The sequence below is a fragment of the Poecilia mexicana genome, unplaced genomic scaffold (assembly GCF_051168715.1).
Source record: "Poecilia mexicana isolate PSO_F unplaced genomic scaffold, ASM5116871v1 scaffold_2, whole genome shotgun sequence".
In the NCBI taxonomy this organism is placed as follows: Eukaryota; Metazoa; Chordata; class Actinopteri; order Cyprinodontiformes; family Poeciliidae; genus Poecilia; species Poecilia mexicana.
Window position 1 is genome coordinate 18859642 of NW_028263371.1, and position 22214 is coordinate 18881855.

The 22214-nt window shown below is 42.8% G+C and overlaps 2 protein-coding genes across 2 annotated transcripts in view; one reads left to right on the plus strand and one right to left on the minus strand.

Moving 5' to 3' along the window:
- On the plus strand, positions 1 to 7477 carry LOC106930972 (uncharacterized). The gene is made up of 10 exons (XM_015008854.2): positions 1 to 683; positions 2659 to 3092; positions 3169 to 3303; positions 3410 to 3618; positions 3980 to 4138; positions 4649 to 4736; positions 4996 to 5201; positions 5305 to 5391; positions 5697 to 5784; positions 6678 to 7477. Exons 2-10 carry the CDS (start codon positions 2672 to 2674, stop codon positions 6938 to 6940), a joined length of 1656 nt encoding a protein of 551 aa, XP_014864340.2. The 5' UTR covers positions 1 to 683; positions 2659 to 2671; the 3' UTR covers positions 6941 to 7477.
- Positions 6970 to 22214, minus strand: part of fer1l6 (fer-1 like family member 6) — a 27926-nt gene continuing 12681 nt past the window's right edge. The window contains exons 22-46 of the mRNA XM_015008852.2: positions 22038 to 22159; positions 21720 to 21854; positions 21491 to 21640; positions 20295 to 20402; positions 20152 to 20214; positions 19890 to 19988; positions 19322 to 19547; positions 18312 to 18442; positions 18108 to 18227; positions 17975 to 18020; positions 16192 to 16236; positions 15634 to 15731; positions 15083 to 15211; positions 14853 to 14993; positions 14653 to 14780; positions 14407 to 14577; positions 13463 to 13617; positions 12255 to 12397; positions 10457 to 10545; positions 10275 to 10373; positions 9722 to 9842; positions 9480 to 9600; positions 9250 to 9407; positions 9045 to 9145; positions 6970 to 8021 (exon numbers count right to left, since the gene is read on the minus strand). Of these exons, the coding sequence (XP_014864338.2) occupies positions 7841 to 8021; positions 9045 to 9145; positions 9250 to 9407; positions 9480 to 9600; positions 9722 to 9842; positions 10275 to 10373; positions 10457 to 10545; positions 12255 to 12397; positions 13463 to 13617; positions 14407 to 14577; positions 14653 to 14780; positions 14853 to 14993; positions 15083 to 15211; positions 15634 to 15731; positions 16192 to 16236; positions 17975 to 18020; positions 18108 to 18227; positions 18312 to 18442; positions 19322 to 19547; positions 19890 to 19988; positions 20152 to 20214; positions 20295 to 20402; positions 21491 to 21640; positions 21720 to 21854; positions 22038 to 22159 (3080 nt within the window). The 3' untranslated portion in view covers positions 6970 to 7840. The remainder of the gene's footprint in view (positions 8022 to 9044; positions 9146 to 9249; positions 9408 to 9479; positions 9601 to 9721; positions 9843 to 10274; positions 10374 to 10456; positions 10546 to 12254; positions 12398 to 13462; positions 13618 to 14406; positions 14578 to 14652; positions 14781 to 14852; positions 14994 to 15082; positions 15212 to 15633; positions 15732 to 16191; positions 16237 to 17974; positions 18021 to 18107; positions 18228 to 18311; positions 18443 to 19321; positions 19548 to 19889; positions 19989 to 20151; positions 20215 to 20294; positions 20403 to 21490; positions 21641 to 21719; positions 21855 to 22037; positions 22160 to 22214) is intronic.

Here is a 22214-nt window from a genome sequence, read left to right on the forward strand (position 1 = left end):
GCCATTTCAGCCAAAACTAACACAGGTGGATTCAAGGACAGACAGTCCTAGGATTTCTGGGTATGTTTGATGAGGGAATGACAGAAAGAGATGCTCACATTTCAGACTCAGACTGAGGTATTACTCCTTTTTCTCAGAGTGACATGTGTCTGTTTGTCTAGTAGCCGTTGCACTGCAGCTCAGTAGATTTTTTCTTGTCATGTTTCTAGTTCCACTCTGAAGTAGGCGGCATGGATATAAGTAAAGAGGTTTTATTTTGTTTTTTCTGGTGGACTGGGTTTCTGAAGGAGCAGCAGCTGATTGGTTAATGTGGGTTTGTAAATAACAGGCTGAGTCTGAAAAGAGGAAGAGGGTGAGTGGCGCTTTACCAGCTTGAGATGAGGGAAATGATCCACAGGGAGGCGAGGAGTAGATGTTACAATCTTGGTCCACGCTTCTTACCAGCTGGTGGCGGTAGTGCACCATTCGGTTGTTGCCACATACTTACATACCACAAGAAGAAAAAGAAGAAAAAAAAACAAGCGAGAAGAAGAATCTTTTGCACAACAGCTGATGCATGGCTATATCATTTTTTTAAAAAGCTGTCTTTCATTTATTTACAATGTTTTTAGACTAAATAAATGTTAGTGTAAGGCAGTGATTGATTAGAAGCGATAGAGCCTCTTGGTGTGAGAATATTGACGGTAAGTAAAGCTGTCGCCATTAGAAACAGAGGAAGCTTATTTAGCTGTGAGGAGCTCTAACGTAAAGGAATTTGAAAAGAAGCTTCATTTTATACATTACTTAATTTCAAAATTGCAAATATGTTTGCAGTCTGAGACTTTAAACATATTTACGACTGCAAACTTATTTATGGATACGGTCAAACGACCTTATCCGTAAATAAGTTTGCAGCTGCAAAGGCATCAATAGTACCTTTATAAAATAAGCGCAGACAGTCTCCTTTGTAACGGTGTGTTTCCTTACTGGATGGAGACGCTTCCGGGACGCAGAAATTGAACATTTCTCACCGAATTGAAACGAGCAGCTCTCTCCATGTCAACACGCCTTTCAGAAGCCTGTTAACTATCATGTTGAATATCGAAAAACGCCGGCTGCAATTATCCAAAAGCACAAATAATAAAGTTGTCAAGTATGTAAGGTGAATAATAACTTTCTCTCAATGTCTATTATTCAGAATTTCTTCATTCTGTAACAAACTACAGTCCCTTCCTGCCTGGATTTCTTTATCGTAGTTGTGTTTTTGCCTTCAGCTATTAAATTAGGTTATTTATTTGATTATCGCGCAAAAACAGATTTTGTTGGGATTCAAATTGGAGACATCGGGGGTCATTTGGAATAACGTTTTATCGATAATGCTACTGCTAAATAAGCTTTTGTAATTAAATTGCAACAAGTCTAATCCCTTTGTGGTTCATCCTACTGTATTTCAAGTACTGATAGAAATATTCTGTTAAAACTCAACGGGATGCCATTCAGATTCTGACCGCCAGATGGCATTAAAGACCTTAACTACATTTGGAGCAGGAGCAGTTTTAGGTCATTTGACCACAATTTTAAAAAGCAATCTAAGTAAATAAAAATGTATTTTTAGAGCATTTTTCATTGCAAGGTGCTTTAAAAAGCAAAAATAAAACTAATGTATATGATAACAATTACAAAGACCCTTCTTCTTCTTCTTCTTCTTCTTCTTCTTCTACTTCTTCTTCTTCTTCTGACTGAAGTTATCTGAATCAGTCATCCTTACATGTAATAATTTGCTCATAAGTTTGTAATTTAATGATGAGCGAGGAAGCACCAATAAATGAACTAGTGATTAAAATCAGCGAACAATTTATTGATTTCCTCTGACTATTGAGCAGAAGATCAAACACCTAAAAAATTAGATTTATTTCAGTTCAGTAAATACATTATAACTTTTTACTACATTTAAAAAGTAAAAGTTTTACTTTGATTAGAGTTGCTGGTTGGGAACAAATACCTTGTATTTTGAAATAATCTTAATTTGACGTTGGTTACACTTTGCTCCCAATAGAAAGGCATTTTGAATATAGATGGTTATTTGGTTATTTAAAAGAGAAATTAAAACACCTACTGAGTTCTATAGAATAGTGATATCAATATTTTATATCAGGAGGATTGTGTGCAAATTTATCACAATTTTCAATCAATCTTTTTTTTTGTAAAAAGGGGTGTTTTGGATAAGAACCATGCTCATTTATCCTCAGAAGGAGATACTTTCTCACTTAGTGGAATCATTTCTAGATTTCTGAAATCTGCATATTTGTTTTCCACCGTATAAGTAGTGGGGATGCACCGATAAATTCGTCCTGATTTCTTAATTTTGGTTGCTCGGCAGTCAAGCTAATACTTATTACATTGTTATTGATCTAATCTACCTCCATGAAGTTCTGAAAATCAGCCTCTGTCCCCTTTTGCTCTGCTGTAATAGAGGGCTGACCGGCTGACCTGCCCACCAGGTCACAACGAAAAATCTGTATTGGCTTTTTAAAGATTTGTAATCAGCCAGAAAACTGCAGCCCCGATGAGTAGACGGCCACCAAGATTACCTCAGTCATTATTTTACTTTACATGCATTCATATTATTTAACCGATGTAAATATTTTCTTTCTCCTCTAAACTGCTGTTTACATGCAGGTAGCTCTTTCAGATGGATGTGAGCATAGCCGTGTCTCTGATCCGGGGTCAGATGGGCACGGTGGTGGAGCGAGCAGTGAACACGGCGGTGGAGACGGTGCTGGCCGAGATGCTCAAAGTGGTTGGAGTGAAGTTCGAGGAGCTGAAGGCTCAGGTGGTGGTGATGAAGAGGGACGTGATGGCGCTGCAGAGGGAGAAGGCCCTGAAGGAGAAGGAGAACGACAACATCCGAGCCAAGCTGCGCTACACCGAGCTGAAGCTCAAGTACTACAGGCAGGGAGTGGAGGAGGAGCTGCAGCAGAGGGCGTCGGCCTCCGCTCTGATCCACATCCAGCCGCCCACCTTCACCCGCGTGCAGAGGGGCAAGGCAGAGCTGCCCGTGCCCCGTCCAGCTCACAGATCTGCGGAGGAAGTACTGTTTAGCAGCAGCCAAGGTGTGAAAGTGCGAGGCGTGTACGTTTTGCCTCGGCGCCTTCGGAGTCTCATCGCTGGCTTCTGTTTTGTTCCCAGAATGCACCTCGTCAGACAGCACAAGCAGACGAGCAGTCAGAGTTTGCGGTCCTTCGGATGCGACAAGCTCCGACTCATTGGACCTGCTGCTTCCACTCACACTCACCGGGGGCGAGTCTGTGGACAGCAGCGCAGGTACAGGCAGGCCTGGCACGATAACAAATTTTGCTGGATGATAAATTGTAAGTTCATCTAATGGTCAGACGGGTTCCGGACTAAAACCTCTTTGCTTCTCATGCAGTTTTATTTCATCACTCGGTGCATGATGGACCTCAGAGGGAGGATGTGGACCAGGTGGAATGGACCATCACTATGCAGCCTCCAGCAGAACGATGTGCCGAGGCTCCTGATTCCATTAGGACCCTGACGCTGTTGTCAGGGCAACAGCCAGCGCCTGTCACACTGTCCCCAGATGTTGACAGCTCCGTGCTGCCCCCTTCTGCTCCAGAGGTGACAGCACACATCCAGTAATTAGCTCATGTTTTGTTTTAAGCTGGACAGGAAAAGGTTTACCTTGGATTGAAACCAGATATTTACATCTTTAAGAAAAGATGTGGCCTTTTTTCAAATGTTGCTAATCAGGTTTGTATCAGTATATCAACCTGATTATATATATAATGATTCATAGAGGAAAGGTGCCACAAAATCCCTTATTCAGTGTTGCAGGTGCGCTTTGTTTCACCTGAGTCTGTTCTGCTCGGAACATTGTATTTGATCATACTTCTAAATTACAGTATATTATTCACAGAAATACTTAAGGATTCAAATTAGAATCTTGAAATATTCCTGAGATGTTGCCGATTGTCTTCAGGTGAAGCAGGAGGTCCAGCCGTCGCAAAAAGAAGAGGAGGATGAAGAGGAGGAGGAGGAAGTGATCTGTATTAAGGAGGAGCCAGCAGAGGAACAGGAAGTGATGGCCACCCTGCTGCTGGACTGCCAGGCACAGCGCGGTCCAGCCCCACAGCCAGAGGTGACCAGTAGTCTCTGCTCACCTGTTCACTGTTGTGGAGGAAATACTTTCCAAATCCAAATTTCATTTACATTCTGCGGCCGTAGCGCCGGCTGTGTTAGAAATCATCCTGCTTTTGTTTTTAGGTTGACACAGTCATGCTTTGGGATTCCGTGATCACAAATTTCCTGTAACTTAACAACATGTAGCGCTGTTTGTGGGAACACTCCCATCACCCCCTCCAACTGCTTACAAAGCTGTGGGAAGGTGATGGGAGGGGATTATGGGATGTGGGTAGAGGGACTAACTCCAATTCAAAGTTTGCCCCCTTGTGGTAACACTGTGTACTCCAGTAGAAAGTACATTTGGAAATAAATACCAATAATCACGTTCATACCTGGTGATGATGATGTCGCCATCTGAGATCAGTGCCGCCACATTAACACACAGACGTCCTCAGATGCGGTCCTTCGTCACCAGAGTGAAAAACAGTCAACAGGATGTAGATTCTCTTTCTTTCTGCTCCTGCAGACCCAAAGGCTGGTGGCCGAGCCAACACGACCGTCAGCAGGTCAGATCCACCTTGGGTCCGATTTCAGCCCAGCTGGATCCTGCATCTGTGAGTAGATCTGTGTGTGTGTGTGTGTGTGTGTGTGTGTGTGTGTGTGTGTGTGTGTGTGTGTGTGTGTGAGTTTTGATTAGATTAAATGTATTTATTGTCACTGCACAGTAAGCAATACAACAAAAATAATAGCACCGCTTTGCTTAGGGTATTTATAAACAGTCAGAACACAAAAGACTAGACAGAAGTATGATCTGTAAAAAAAAAAATAATAATCTTCCATAATGGGATGAACATGTTGTGTGTTCCCTCTCAGATGCTCTGCCTCAGTTGGCCGGCTCCCTGTCCTCCGCTGCAGCCTTGCAGCCCGGCGTTCTGTCCCGCCAGGCGGTGCGGCCCTGGACCAAAGACCTGAGTCTGTACGAAGAATACAAACTGCGGCGGAACGAGCTGCGGAGGAGAAACCTGAACAGGCGGCGGGAGCTGGAGAAAAGCTTGCCTCAGCCGCTGCTGGCAGACCTGGTCAGTTAGCTTTTCAATCCTGGGACAAATATGTGTTTTGTTTTGTTTTTTTTAATGCTCTGGAAACGTCGTACCGGCTTATGATGAGGACGTGTCGTTGAAGGTGCGTGAGCGGCGAGAGAAGACCAGGCTCAGGGTAGCCAGGTGGAGAGCCAAGAGGAAACTCCAGGCCTGTCTTAGCCAGACTCAGGTTAGTCCAAACCGGCTTCTTAAACTGTGACACATCAGCTGTCCTGCACACAAACAAACTTCTCAATATGAATTTGTTTATAGCATTTCCAGATTTGGATGTGTGCGTCCCTAACATTTATTTGATTTTTATCAAACTTTAAAAGCCCCATCAAAGCACATGCTCTCTTGATTTGCAGTATTGTGTAGAAGAAAAAAAAAGAGCAAAAACATTTATTGCTGCGGCAGTGCTAATTTTTTTTTTTCTCTCAACAGGAAATACAAATCAAGATGCAATAATAATTCCATGTTTTGTTTCTTTGTCAGGCTCCAGGGGGCGCTGCAGTTCTCTCTCAGGCTGGTGTTTCTGTCAGCAGGCAGTATCAGCAGCATCAGCAGCACAGCGCCCCTCGTGGTAAGATGAGACATGATTACACTTTTATTGCAGATGCAGCAGACTATTTCCAATAGGGCTGTATTAATGCTTTTTACGCTTCTACATCCACTTAGATCAGGATTTTAAATATTTGGCAATATGTACTGACATAACAAATGAACAAATCAGTCCTCTTAGGGTTTGTGATTTTTTTTTTGCAATTAAAATCAATGTTTTTGTGGGACTACAAATATTTGCAAAGAATTTTGCCATATTTTTTTCCTCATTAAACCCCTTTCAAAATCTACACACAGAGAGAAGAAAAAGAAAAAAAATAGGAGATAGATTGGACACACAAAGTATTTTTCTTCACTAAAAAACTTAAATAGCTCAATTTGTGTTTCTCTCCACATCAGCCAGGGACTATTACATGACATCAAGTAGGGAAAAGTATGTCTGTGTAAAAATGAATAAAGCAGATTTCATCTGGCGACTTTTTTTCCATCCCATTAGATGGAACATGACTTAAAAACCCTCTAAGCTCTTTCTTTAAATACATGTCCATGCATGACAGTTAGCAGTTAAATGTTACCTGTGACAGTAAGTCAGAGATGAACTGAGAGATTATATTAACATATCATTCACGGATTGTAACTACAACAAAACTCTCAAACAACCTTTTGCCTCTTCCTGACAGCATAAACAAAGTTTTATGCTGTCAGGCAGATCTTGAGTCAAGTAGAATGGCTCGCTTGAACATAGTTCTAACATATAGTAGATATAAATTTAGTGAGCAAATTACTAATGGCAGAAAAGTGATCGCTAAGTGCTGCACCACTTTGGCTCCATGAGGAGCAGAAGCAGTTTGGTGACATTTGTCTGCAGGACTGTTCTCTGAGAATTGTGTCCTGGTGACACGTCTTGCGTTTCAGCATCCAACAGCCAGCAGAGACAGAACTCAGCATCTCCTCACACCAGCAGCTTCCTCAGCGCCGCGTCTGGAAACTCCGTTCCCGCCATCCTGCCGGCACAATCAGGGAGCCCCGCACGCTCCCTGATCGTGCGGGGCCCCACTGTGGCCCCGCACGATCACACTGTGACATCATCATCATCTTCATCATCTTTCTCCTCCTATGATCACGTCAGCCAGTCACCGCGGGCCACGTCACTGACAGATGTTCATATGTCACAGTGAACTTCATGTAGAACACAGCAGAGTCAGCATGCTAGCATGGAGTTTATTTTAGAGCAAAAAAAGCACCTTAACCACGTACAAAAGCACAGGTTGTGAAACGCTTCCCTACAGGCACAATCTGTGATTCAAAGCATGTTAAATAATGCATTAAATGAACATGTTTCTAATCTGTTTTTTTTTTTGTTTTTTTTTTACAATACAGTGAATCATGGGATGCATTATTCAAAGTATCACTAATGTTACTCTGCATCAGGGATGCTCAACTCCAGTCCTCCAGAGCTACCAGGATGCAACTTTCAGATGCATCCCTGCTCCAACACACCTGAATCAAATGAATGTCTCGTTACCAGGCCTGTTCAGAGCCGAGTGACTGCTGGTGAGGGAATTCAGCCATTTGATCGAGGTCTGTTGGAGTTTAGGATGCATCCAAACGTTGCAGGACGGTGGCTCCAGAGGACTGGACCTGAGCACTCCTGCTCTACATGCTTAGTGTTGATAATAAAAAAGTTAATTCCAATAAATATTGTTTTCCTCAAACTGTGTTCTCTGTGTTCATTTCAAAAGCTTTCCCAGTGCCAACCAGTGTTGTTGTTGTTGTTATTCACCGCAATGTGGAGTTGGTTTGTACAAAACATGGAGTCGGAACACAAAAAGCAGGGCTCGTTCATTTTACCTGAGCAGAACGTCCAGCAAAAGGTTTTCACTTTTCTTCCATGACGGCTCCTTGTCATGATACTCTGAAGGTCCTGTCCTGTCCTGGCCTGAGTTGTTTGCTAAACTACATCAACAGTCAAGCAGGTTTTTTTGTTTTTTTTGCCTCTGGGTGTTTGAGACATCAGTTTACATTTTTACATCACACAAATCAGACTGACGGGGCTGAATATGTAAATGTATTTCCCGTTATCCGTTGATAATCTTCTGAGAGATGGCTCCTGGCAGCGTGTAGAACAGCAGGGCCAGGAACAGCACAGTGATCAGCAGGACCAGGGCGATGATGATGTACTTCTTGTAGTTGCGCCACACCAGGTGGAAAAAACACTTGAAAGGGTTGACAAACCAGGAGAAGGACGTGTCGGGGCGGCTGGAGGACAAACACACTCGGTTTAGTGGTCAGTGTTTCTGACTGTGCTCCTCTCTGTTGTCTACAGCAGATGTAGAAACGGCAGCGAGGTTTGATTTTTCTACCGCTGAGTCTCAATGAAATGGACGGACATCAAACAGTTCACCGGATGCCGACTGACGGTCACAAATGAAGCCGGTGGTTTCAAAGCACAAAAGTGTGGCAGAGAAAGTTTCAAAACTATTTTAAGCAATTAGGCTTTGCAATGCTCAAGTCTGAGTTACTTGATTCTAATTTACTCTGTACTCATTTATAATTTATTTATAGATTAACATATTTGCATGTGCATGCCTTTTACCTATTTACATTGAGTCATGTCATATTACCTCTTCAATCTTAGGCATATAAATGTACATTATAAACTATTTTTCTTATGGTTATTATTGTATAATTAATATTTGATACCTTAGATGGAGTAGCGTGTCAACAAATAGGCTATTCCCCCTTGGGGATCAATAAAGTCTATTCTATTCTATAAAAGCAGCAGAGGTTGGTTGTTGTAGATTACAAGTAATCCAGTACATAATCATAAATATTCCAATGGAAGGAAAATTGATTTCTTTCTTGCTTGTTGAAGACATTTCACCTCATCCAAAATGTTTCTTAAGTTCTAATAATTTTAATGAGCATCTTGTTAATTATTATTATTATTATTATATTTCAGTCCTGAGTGGATCACTGAAGCAACTGGTTTGTGGTCAGTTTTGCTGAACCATCCATCAGTCAGTCCAACTTAAGGTCACCTGAAGGTCAGCTTCAGCAGCACCTGACCAAGTTCAACTCGGGGTTGGTAGTTTGAGTGTTTCCAATCTTGTATCCTTCAGATAAAAAACTAAACTTGTACGTTTGTAGCTGTTTTTGTATTTAAATGTCACATGGACTTTTACAGGCAAAAATTAAACTATTAAGTATTTTTTTTCGTTTTGCCAAATTCTCAAATCCAGTTTTGTGGAACAAGCACACAACCTTCATCATCACTCTTACTTTGGTTTGGGCAGCGGCTCCGGCTCCTTCCGCGCTTTCCCAACAGGATTCTTCTCAGCCTCTTCAGCTGTCACCAGGTGGAACTCTGCCTCCACTTTTCCCTGCAGGATTTCCAAGTCAATGGTGAGCAGTTCTGGACTGTCTGTTGTTTTCTGTGGTTGTGTGTGTGTGTGTGTGTGTGTGTGTGTGTGGGGGTGGGGGGTACCGTGAGCTCTCCAGACTTGCTGAAAGGCCACCAGCCTCGAGCTCTCTTCTGCTGGAAGATGGAGATTCTGTCTGTCACTTCCGTCAACATGTCAGCCTTACACGACTTGGCTGTTTTTGCTCCACGGGGAAATGCATGGAGGTCCAACTCCAGCGTGCCTGAATGCACACAACCAAACACATGAGACACACACACACACACACAGACACACACACACACGTCATACCCACCTAGGAAGTCATCAGAGGAGAGCGTTTCAAAGTCCCAGACCTGCAGGATGAGGATGGCAGGAAGCTTCTGCTCCGTTTTGTCCAGAGAGAAGATGTGCTCCCTCTTCTTCACCACCACCACCTGCGGAAGAAACCAGGTCCAGACCTCTAGAACCCCACAACTCCTGGTATAAAACATCATCATCCGTGTCCCGTCATGGTTCGTTATGTGTGTGTGTGTGTGTGTGTGTGTGTGTGTGTACCTTTTCAGCAGGCAGGTAGCTAAAGGGGAACACAAAGCGCCAGTTGAAGTTTCCCTCTCCGGTCAGAGAGTTATAGTGGACATCGGTTTCCTGGCGGTCATCTTCCAGACCTTTCAGCCAGCTACACAGAAAGAGAGAGAAGCTGGGCTCAGGATCAGTAGTTCTACAAGAAAACTAACAATTTGTTATAAATTAGAAAAAAAAAATACATGAAGCCATGTATGAAAAAGAGCAGAATTCTGAATTTAAATTTTTTTTTCAAAGTCTGTCCTCCTACCAATGTGTGTGGTTGACACGTGTAAAGTGCAATAAAGGAACATTCAAAGTTCTAAAAACTTGACAGCTGATGACCCCAACCCGACTGAGGGAGATCACAGCTTCAGGATTTTCATGTATTTTTCACCAGAGGGAGAAGAAATGTCCTTAAGTTCATCAGCTTCCTTTTATAGCAGAATATTTTTGTAGAAACCACATTGCTCAACAGGGATTATAAATCTTTAGGAAACAAAGTGTGCAAAATAAAGTGATGCAGGGGGAGATGGTGTGTTTGTACCCTTTGATGTAGATGTCGCTGGACTGTTGACCGGTCAGGAAGTTAGTGTCTTCCAGAATCACATCTTCTGTATTCCAGATGATGATTCGCAGTTCGTACCTGTTAACAGATCAACGGGTTAACCTTCCCCATCCCCAACCCCCTCTGACCAGGCCTGCTGTTAGAAAACAGTCAAAGCTCACCCTTTTGGTTTTCTTGGAGAAATGTCCACTGGCGGTCCTGGATGTGGTAAGTCCATTGGGAACATGTCCACCCACATCTGGACCTGACCCTGCACACACAAACACACACAGAGAGCTTCGTTTGCTGCACACGTGAAAGTTTTTATGACCAAGTCACAGAACTTCAACTGGTTTTAACTATGAGCTTTAACTAGGCCTTCTTTTTTGAGCCACAGAGAGGTGGACTTCCTTTCGATCATCGTCCTGCTTCATAACCTGAGGCTGCCTGACCCTGTGATCACAGAGATTCTACTGAAGGACTTGCTGCTATGGCTCAGTGGTTTAAGGAAAGTCCTCCAAGTCTAGACAAAGCAAAGTTTCCCCAGACCGATGATGGCAATGATGATTGGCATAAAGTGCTCCGCCGGCTCTCTACTCAGCTTCTCGTCTGTCTCTGATACATCTGATGACTGCAGAGTCATCCGAGTAGTTCTGCAGATAAAGAGACTGTGCATTGTACTGAAAGTCTGGAGTGAAAAGGAGTGGGGAAAGTACAGAACCCTGTGGTGCTCCGGTGCCACTGGCTATCTGGTCAGACAACAACTGAGGTCTGTTTATCAGTTATCCATTGATCCAGGGGACTGCAGGGTCTTTTCTGGGTTTCTGATTCAGTAAATAAGGATGAGTTGTGTTGAATTTACAGGAGAAAAAACTCCATTATGGATAAGCTTTCATAGGTACTGAAATAAGAGCAAATGTCCTACACAGCAATAGACCCTTCTCCTGTAGTAGCAGATAGTTGTTATAATAGCAACAAGACTGGCTGACGTGGTCTGGAGCTGCTGCCTTATTCCAGTTTCAAACATCCATTTCTTTCTGTAATATTATAAAGAGTGGAATTTATAGAAGCTGCAGTCCTTTTTTTCATTCTAGTTGCAAAGATTCTCACATAAATTACCCATTTAAACATGTTTATTGAACATTTTTCAGCAACCAGTCAATTACAGTCATACTTGGTTTTAGACCACAGCTCCATTTGACTCAGTAGATCAGATCATTACGACGTCCCAATCAGGAGCAAAACGATTGACTTGACCTCTCTAGTTGACTTTATGTTAAAGTTTCTTCTTCTGACGTTTTGTTTCTTTTGAAGTGCCACGGGGCTCCGACGTTTTTGGTCCCATCATTTTCCCTTTCCGCGCCAAGCATGTCTACATTACATAAATTACACTCAGATTTACTTATAACTGCACCAACTGAAACCACAAGTATTTATTTTCTGTTTAATAAACCGTCTCTCTTAATCTGAACAAATGTCTGATGGCCTAAACAGTGATGGTCGATTCATGACGTCCAAGTTGAGAAGCACATTAGTACAGAAATGATACATAGCTTTTCATAAATGCACTCTTCTGTCTCAGTTGAAATCCGCCCCCCCCCCCCAACACACACACTTTTCAAGCCAATCTAACTTGTCCACTGTACTTTAAACTATTGGTGCTAGTGAGACAGCAGGACTATTGCTGACTGAATATTTTCATCTTTTTGAATAGAATCTTTTTATTTGTTTTCTCATGTGCAGCAGCTAGTTTTTCATAAAGTGAATAGGAAATGTTTATTTCGATTTTTTTTTTTTCACATTTTGTCATATCACTACCACAAATCGCTGTATTTCATATGATAGACCAAAACAAAGTAGGGAGTAATTGTGAAGTGGAAGGAAAATGGTGGTTGCAATATAAAAACATGTTGAAAAGTGATGGGAATATCAAGCACCCGCATTATAAAAAAAAAAAAAAACTCATTTGATTTGACGTACCTGATCCATTCCAGGCCGGGCTTTGTTGTACAGAGTTCTGGTCTCGATGTGTTCTGGTACTAGTTTGCATCCCACAGCTGGGATCTCTGCCCAGCGGTGCAGGACCTTCAGAGACAGGTGCTCGTACGACTCCACCGGCTCGTCTACGGCGTGGAGAAATGCAAACCGATTACTTGCACAGAGTGGCAGCAGATCTATCGTCCTTTACAACATAGTTTAATACCAAAAGTATTCACTCATTCATCCAAATGACGGAATTCAGCAATTCTAATCGCTTCAACGTCTGGAAGCAGGATGCTTCTAAAAATATTTTGGAAATGACTGCATTGAGCTCAGGAGCTGAGTGAGTTCCAGCATGTGGCATCATGGACTTTGTTGCTACCAAATAACCAGCATTTGGGGTGTTATTACAAGGTGATTGGAAACTTGCCCAGAGTCTTAACCACAACTCAACAGAACAAATGTGTTACGAATTAGAGAAGACTATGAATCGGGCTATTTTCTCCAACAGCTACATTTAAAACTACTTGTGGAAGAATGGTACAAATTCCCATAAACACATTTGTGGCCCATTTGCAAAGTTCCAAAGCAAACTTTTGACAATACAGTGCATCAGAGCAATACTGGTGAAAGATGAAATGCTGGTAAATATTGTGCACAACACCAGCATGCCTAATGAAGAGGGCTTTGTTATGCTAGGTGTGATTGTTTCTTGTGGACTTTTCTTCATAATGTCTTAGATTGAGACATTTGTTCCCTCTGATTCTGGATGCTGTGTAGCTGGTAGGATTTTTCCTCTTCCTTTTAACCTACAGACAGCTGTATGGTGCATAACCGTGGCAACGGTACTCGTAGAAGTATTGTTTGTACAACCAGAAGAAGATGATTAGAATCCAAAAAGCTCAAAAACAGTCAAATCTGAACTCTGACCCCAAATCCCAAAGCTGAGCTAAAACAGAGGCTGCAGTAGTTTAATCCATCTCTTCTATCCATCATCATGGCTGAGGCTCATATCCAACATGAAAAAAACACATTAAAATGAAGACTTTGAAGGTACTTGGATTTTATGAGTGACAACATTTAACCTTCCTTTGGGATGAATAAAGAATTTTTGAATTGAATGAAGACAGCACAGCATTTGTGCAAGTTCACCGATGACGTTCTAAGTCCATCTCAAAACATCCAGAACTTGTGTGAGTTGTCGTTACCGTCGTGCATGTAGAGAGTCTTCCCTGTGAAGACTTTGTCAGCCACGGTGATGCGTCCTGGACTGAAATGAGGACCGTCCACTCCGTTGTCTCTGCACATTTTTGCCAGCAGCTCTGACGGCTTCAGGCAGTCTCTCCAGGCGTTGTAACCCCCTCTGTGGTCAAAGAGAGGCGCTCAGTCACTCACAGCAAGACTTAATTCGGTGACTTGAAAAGGCTTTCATTCATCTTGAACATCCGCCACATACCGGGGATTTTTACGTGACAGGCCAACACAAGGTAGAACTTTGGGATACATTTTAAAAGTAGCTTAAACGTGACATGCCTTTTGTATTCAGTCAATTTCTAAAACCATCTTTCATTTTAATCACAGCTGAAAGTCTTTCAGATTTTTTTTTTAGAGCTTATCATATTTATACATCTAATCACTGAAATGTTTGCCAATTCTTTGCAAAACAGCTGTGGTTGTTAACTGAAGGGTCATTGCAACACGTGCATGTGCTTTTGGTCCTAACCGCCTCATTTTGCTCTGGCTGTTTGTTTAGTCACATTGCTGTACTGGAAAGTGAATGTCCATTCCAGTCTGACACCTGCTGCAGCGTCTAACAGGTTTTCTTCCTTTTATTCCTTTCTTCTCATCACTCTCTTTTATGACTTCCTTCTTTTATCTCCACCAGAAATATCAGATTTATTAAGTGTGTGACTAATGGTTGTCCTGTCCATGTGTTCTCCTACCTGAGCTGTGCATCTGTGCAGCTCCTCCAGAGTCACCATGGATCTCCTGGTTGCTCTCTGGTTAATGTTCTCCCTGCCTGGCCTGTCAGATTAGGTGGACAGCTACATCTCCGTATTTGTACCGTACTCTACGGGGCTCTAGGTAACGCTCTGACCTAAACTCCGCCCCCCACCCCGAACTGAACACCTAGGAAAGCACCTGAACTTACAGACTGTACTCGCTAGGCAGTCCACATGTAGCTCTGTGCCTGCTGTAAAAGCGGTTCTCCAGATCAATGCGAGTCTCTCCAATCAGGTCGTCGCCTCCCACCAGGTCATAGTCATAAATGAGCAACGACAGCAGAGACTCCTGAGGAAACGTGGCCTGCATTTCAAAGGACCTGGAGGAGAGAGCCGTCTGAGAACACGAATCCCAACTGGACAACGTTCAGACGTTCAACAGATCAGTCGCGTACCGTCCAAAAACAGGGTTCAGCTGTTTTGGTATGTAGTTATCTCTGTCTTTGATTTCATTTTTCCCAAGGCGAAGAAAAATGTAAGGGTCGGCCTTCCCATCTGGGTCGGCTGGATGCAGGTTGGACGCCTGGGAAGACGGCAGGGATCTAAAGCTTTATGTCATTTAAAAAAACAAAGAGCAGAACGGAGCTGGACTCACAGAGACGACGTAAACCCGGATGAGAACTTGGACTGAAGTGTTTGGGGGGATTCCTCTGTTCACCCTGTAGTGACCTGTGTCCACGACGTCTTCCCCGTCCTCCTCGTCTTCATCACTTAGCTTATAGAGGCAGAATCGACCCTAAATGAGCGGAATAAAAAAGAAATAAATGACTAGATTAACATGTATTTTAATCCATGTCTCGTAGCAGCACCTGTAGAGGAACTCACCTTGAACTTCCCAACAAATCTCTCATCAGACGTTCCCTCGTCCTCATTGGCCTTCCCCCTGAACAGCTCGTATGTGCTGACCCAATCATCAAATGGACCAAACTCTGCCTCCAGCTCCTTACTGTACAGCTGCACAGGCCAGATCACAACCACAAAGGGTAAGAAAGAAACCTACGGTTTTATGTTTCAGGACCTGAAATCTACTATTAAACACAAACCAACAGACAGAGGAACAGTTTTTACCCAGCATTCAACATTCCCCTGTTGAATGCTGCCAAGTGGTCAATTTTCCATTATTTTTTAATCAATGTTTCATTGTCACAATGACAATAAAGAATAAATAATGAGCATGGTACATCCATTGCTTTGAGGTGTGTATGTGCTGCTCAGAGACATGCACTATGCATTCAAATTCCAAGGAACAAAAAACTTTTGTTTCTGTTGATGACCTAGTATTGTGTTAAAAAGTTTTCTTTTGTATATTGTAAGTTCATTGGTATTCTAAGCATAAACTAAAGACCAACTTGGTGCTTATGTCCTTGGTGTTTTACCTGGAGTGTTGCGATTTTAGTAGGTAAGACATAGCTGAGCTCCAGTGTCTCCTTTCCTTTCTGTTTCTTCTTCTTGTCTCCATCTGATTGGCTGCTGACTGTGGCAGAGCACACAGGATGTGTTCGGTGACAAACACTGACGCAGAACACAGCAACAAACACAACGACGTGCACACACATGCATAAAGCCTCGTTCACAGACCTGCCAGTCATGTGTCAGAGTTTATACAATCCACCGCGGCTCTTCAAGTGGAAGAACAAACCAGTTTGTTTTTTTTAAACTGGTTTTTGTGGGCACAAAACTACAAATACCATGCAGATTGTTCAGTGACAGAACCACATCCAGTACATTCACATTCATAGTGCAACGGCCGAAGGCCTTGGGTGTCTACATGTGTCTGCAGCTGTACCATGGAAACCACAAAGATTCAGTCAGTCCCCAAATCCTGCAGATGTCATTCAGTGACCAAGCAGAAGATTTCTCCCCAGGAAGTGAACAAAGCCAGATGCTGGATGTGCATGACAAGAACTCCTCCAACTGCATGTCTAAGTCCTTACCCAGAGAGTCTACTCCATCGCTGAGCAAGCTGTGGTATGGTGAAGCTGCAATGCACAACAGTGTGGGTCAGGGGACCTCATCAGATATCATGAGGTTAAAAATGTGATATTCTAAATGAAACTGTGTCATTGAAGAAATGCTTCCATTCATTTTTTTTTGTTATTCTTAAATGATCCAAAAGATGTAGCCTCTAGTCTCTTGGCTGCCGCTGAGGAAATGAGCTTGTGAAGCAGTAAAACGTCATTTAAAGCTGCAGGATGGAACTTTTATCATTATATTTACATATTTGCTGAAACTGACAGTTTCTTATTAAATTATGTTTTACTATTTGGTGTACTATGTTCTGACCGGATAATTATTTGTGTTATGCAAGCCGTTGATGAATGCTAAGTGCTAATAGCAGCTGTGGAGAGAGAAGAGGAAGAACAGAAAGAACCTTTGCCAAGAAAGAGACAAAAAGTGTCAAAAGTGTTGGATCACTTTAAGCTAAATAGAAAAGATGACACACTCTAGTACTTGATGCTCCGCCCCTGGATCGCCTCAGCAGGAAACATCCACTACATGCATGGAGATTGTTCGTGACGTTTTTGTTCCCTTTGCAAACACGAACATGGGTCTGCCACAAGGTCTCTTCCACATGGGATGTGTTTGGAAAACTTCCAGCTCAGGAGGGAGAAACCGAAACCTCCTGAGCAGAAGTCTGTCGAGGAGCAACAGCTCTACCCCAAACTCCTTCTGAATGACCCAATCATCACCCTGCCTCTAACTCCTAAGGGAAGGTTCAGCCACCAAATGGGGAAAGCTCATTTCAGGTACTTGTATCTGGAACATTTTCCTTTGGAGTCAGAACATTAAAGGGACAGAATTGTGTAAAATTACCTTTTCTTAGCTTTATATCATGTTATAATATGATTCTCTCATTAAAAACATACCTGGAGTGTTGATTTGATTCTTTCATGCATGTTTTAGAAATCCTTGAACCTCCCATTTGGGTTTGTAAAACTCTTGGGGGAATCAAGCACCGCTTTCCACATGTAGCTCCTCCTGGGAACTGCAGCTTCCAAGGCAAGCTTCCACCTTACAGAGCCCACCTCCCTCCCAACTCACCCACTCAGCTCCTTCAAACTAGCAGCAGCAGCGATTAGCAACCACCGGGTGGAACCGTACATCTGCAGGGCTCATTATGTGAACCTCATTCCAGTGCGCCCACAAACGCTTGTAAACACTAAATAGAGCGATGTTAATGTGATGATTGCTGAGAACGGAGTGTCAGAAAGAGCAGGGGTAATTTTCTTAAAGAGACAGTGACCCAATTTCAAGCTGTTAAATTGCAAAGTCAAAATTTTTTAAGTTATGTTTTAGCATTTGTTTAGGTCACAGCTACTTGATAGTGCTATAAAACTATACCATATGGCTGGAAAACACATAATCCTGCCCCCTTAGTAAATTAACGTGATTAATTGATTGACACATTTTTTTTAGTATTAAAAATGATCTGTGTGGTACAGGCAAACCTTCGTCTGTTACACAGTGTTCCCTTCAGTGTTGCCCACAGCAGGAGAGAGAATTGTTTGTGAGTGATGGTAACAGTCAGAAGACCAGTGGACCAAAGCATCTGCATGATGTCAAAATGGCCTAACACATTTCTGGAGAGATCAGTCAACCAAACAGTACATGCTTCTTATATGAGCCACCTAAGAGCTTTCCTTAACAGGAGAATTTAAATATTTTGGACCTGGCAACATAAAACAAAGATACTGAGAGTGGATGAGAATTTCTTACCTTTGTCAAACACACTAGGTAGTTGGAAGCTGTCCTTCTGTTTAGCCTGGAATAAACACAGGCAGCTCAAATGGACATCTCTTAAAATGATTAGATTATGATGTTTCTGCACAAACCTGGCGGTCAGAGTCACCTGTTTGTTCACAGAAGCATAGTATTTGGACCACCAGTCAATGACGGACTCTGCAGACTCGTCAGCGATGGTTCGCCTCCTCCTCTTAGTGGACCGGTGGATGCTCTTTGAGCTCCTCTCCTATTTGAAAAATATTCAGAAAGGATCGATTTTGGAGCTGGCGCAAGTAATGTGACCACTTGTTCTTTTGCATGTGAATTTCACCTTTTTCTTCTTGGGTTGTGGCCTTGGTGTGGGCGGAGCTGGAAGCGGAGCTTCATCCTCCACAGTTATGAGGAAGTCCTGGTTAGTTAGGGTCACAGTTGAACGGGTCTCCATAGCTTCCTGAGACAGCCCTGTCAACCACAGCTCAGTTCACGTCTATTTCTACACCACTAACTTACAACAAATGCCATCTCAACACACTTAATGCAAGCAGTTATATTGGTCGACTCAATTCAAATCAGTCTAGTCCATGCAGTCAAGCACAATGGTTCTCACTGTGGTTCAGTTCAGCTCCAAAGCCTTAGAAATGGCTTCATAAGCCTTTGTAGGCTGATAGGCTTTACTGGCCGTTTCTCAGCTGCTCTTTAATGTCTTTAGACTGAATCATGATGCTTTGGTTGTTTAGATTTTTTTAAGTCATTTGGTTTTGCTGCTCCTCTTTAAGTCTCTGTCCAGGCGTCTGGTCAGAAAGCCGTGCAGAGAGATGTTTGGATATTGTTCCTACTCAATATGATGGATAGAATAAACTTCCTCGTTCTCTCTCTGGGTTTACTTAAACTAAAACCAGACCGAATGGGTTCTCTTAGAATCAATGAATGAATGAGTGAATGAACTTATGAACCTTGTTTTGAATGAAAGCTGAACTGAAAATAACACCAAAACTACAGGAGCAGCATTTATCTAAATCTTTTTGGCCCTTTTCTGATCAAATTTGGGTCATTTTTGGTCCTGTTGAAAAAGTTGAGCAATCATTGTCATTTCCATAATTGTCTTATTTTTATATACCTTTGCAGTCCTTTTTGACTAATTGTGATTTTTTTTTAATCGTCTACTCAGTCATGGAGTTTTCTTTGTTTTTATTTTGCATCTTGTCATTAAATGTAAAATCCAAGTTCTTTATCTTTAAAGTGTTACACATGGTGGCCTTTTATCATTGATGGGAAACGATAACGAATGAACTGCCTTGACAGCTAATAAAAACAGTGCACAAAGTTATAAACAATCATTACCCTTAATGCTGTGTGGCTCTGGTGTCAGGGAGGGTCTTGGGGTGTGTGTGACCTCAGGTGGTTTGTGTAACTGAACTGTGTGAGGGGGAGCGGGAGGGGGAGTGTACTTGAAGGCCTTGAGGTTGTTGATGATGTGGTTTCCAACCAGTGTGCTGCGGCCAAAGGCCCGCCAGTCAACGACGGTGATGCTGAGAGGAGGATGGAGGTGTTCGTTTTCTGGCAACTCCTGCCGCACAACAGAGTGGACAAAGAAATTTAAAGTGCTCAGTAAATGTGTCCTGTGGACAACTGTACTGTACAGACATCCTGACTGGAGGACCATATCTGCACTGCCGTGCACCAGATGGGAACACAGCCCATCTACAGGAGCCACAGTTCTGCTTGGGTTGTAATGGATCAAATTCCTATTTCACTCAGTGACATTAACTTGCTAATTTATACTTGAAAGTGATTTTGTAATTGGAACGTTTTGACATATTGCCCAACATGATGTGTTCCTCCCCGACCAGCTGAAGCTCTCCTGCTGTGCTGACGTAGCTTATATGTGTTCCAGGCGTGTTGATCTTACCAGCTCTATGGCATCTAACAGTGTGGTGAAGTTTGGGTTGGATTTGTACTTCTGGATGACTGAGGAGCGCAGAGTTTTACCCGCACACTCTATGAACACCTGGAGAAGACGAACATCTTAAAGTCAATTTTTTCTCAAAAAGCGTATTCGTTAGAAAAAATGTTGTTATACATTTAGGAAATACACTAAATGCTAAAATTATGACAGCAATGAAATATCTATGTAATTCTGATTCCCTTAAAAGTAAGAGAATTTCTCAGACCTGTGGCCGATCGACAGACAGGAGCTGAACCCTCTTTAGCTCCCTCAGCCCCCAGAACAAAACCTAATGGGAAACATCAACATCTGTTTTAAAAGGACATCCTGAAGATCCTCTCAACCCCCTTGTGATTAAAGCAGACAAACCTCCAGCCTGTAGGTGCTGAGAACTGGCCTGATGTTGGCAGGAACAGTATAAATGCCTCCTTCCTGTTCTTCTAACTCTGGCAGACTCATCTGGCCAGACTTTGAAATCTAGAAGATGGAAAAATTCATTCTGGATTAGCGTGATCACAATGATGTGAGCCAGTTACCTCTGTTGAAGTTTTAAACAGCTAAAGAGGTGTTTTTTTTTTTTTTTGTTTTTGTTTTTTTTTAAGTTCTGTCTACAGCTACATTTCCATTAACCTTAAAATTGTGCAAATTTAAATTACAAAAAAAAAAAATTGCTTAAAGGAAACAACAATTTTAGAAAAAAATACATTTGTTGATCAAATGTAGCACTGGGATGAGGTGATTTTTTTTTTGGGTTGCATTGAAATAGATGTGACACTAGTCACATCTGATTGACTTATGTGATGTCATATCACATGTTACTACTGGTGAAAACGACAAAGAAGACCAGAAGTAGTAGCACGATGGTTTTTCTGACAACGTGCAGCTGGCTCCACCAGAGCTCTCACAGCATTGCACAGTTCATAAAAAATTGTGTGTCGTTCTCACGCGTTGAATCCATAACTCTGAAAAAATTACAGACTACAATTTCCCCAAAACGTCGCATGTGTAGCTGCTCCCATGTATAAGGAGTTTGTCGCTCCAACACCTGAGTAAGACGCCGGCGTCTCCTCAGATGGCTGACAGGAAGAGCTCTACAGCACCATGACTGAATTATGAACACATCGACAGGTGAGTGTTTACATCCATCTTTGCCATGATGTTTAATGACTTATCACATGAACAAGCTTATTCACGTGTGATTTTAGTTTATTGCAATTGCAAATTAGTTGTGTTTTATCAGCATTAGCGGGAATGCAGAAAAAAGTTTACGCACATTTGTAATGGAAGCCCAGCTTATGAGACGCCAGACAAAGTTCCAGAGTGGAATTTTGTCACCGTCTGGAGTCGCTGACCCTTATTGTATCCGCTTGGGACAACTACCAGTCTCTTCTAAACATTTCTCTTGATCAGAAAAAAAGACAGTCAGATGTTTGGCTAATCATGGTGAGAAAACTAAAGGAGTGCCGCTCATTGCTGTTATCAAAGGTTCATGGAAATGAGACTCTGCATCACTATTATCACCGTTTCACACACCTTTGGCCATGAAAGTGACCCGAGAGGCTAACCTGCAGCAGTTCAAATGCAGCCAGCAGGTCTCCTCCTGACTGGCTGCCACAGTGAAGTGGGCTGTACTGCAGAAGAGGCGGGGTGTAGGGCTCAGAGGCCAAGCGCACCTCAGGGACTGCCACCGTGGCTCCCAGGTACTCTGCTTTTCCCTGCACAGAGGAGGGAGGGGTTCAGAGATGGCAGAAACTAAGAGACTCGTCTGAATCACGTGTCTTGCGGTGGGATTACCAGAGCGTCATCATCGTAGACCTCGACAACAACGTGAGGAGGCTCCTCCTGGATGTGCTGCAGGTCTCCACTTAACAGAACGGAGCTCATTGGCAAACAATGGTTCCATGTAGGACTGAGAGTCTGACTGATGATCTGACAACACACACAAAACAGGAAGACCGAGGTCAGACGCGAAGAGCAGAAATACCGCAACAGGTTTGTTTAGAACAAACTAAGCTCTTCAGTTTGGTTTGATTTTAAAGTGTTGTAAGTCAGGTTGCCATGAAAACCCCAGTCAGGTGAGCCGGGTCCAACAATACGTAAACACACACTTACATTGGTGGTTTGGCTGTGTGAGAGAAACGTGACTCGCGCAAATGGGTCGGACAGCCCCGTGTTGTCTGCGGCGATCAGACCTCGAGCCTGATACATGTGGCACCGCAGCTGGAACTTGTGCTCTGCAGAAACAAACACAGCAGGTCCAACCACAAGCTCTGCCATGCGCCGACATTC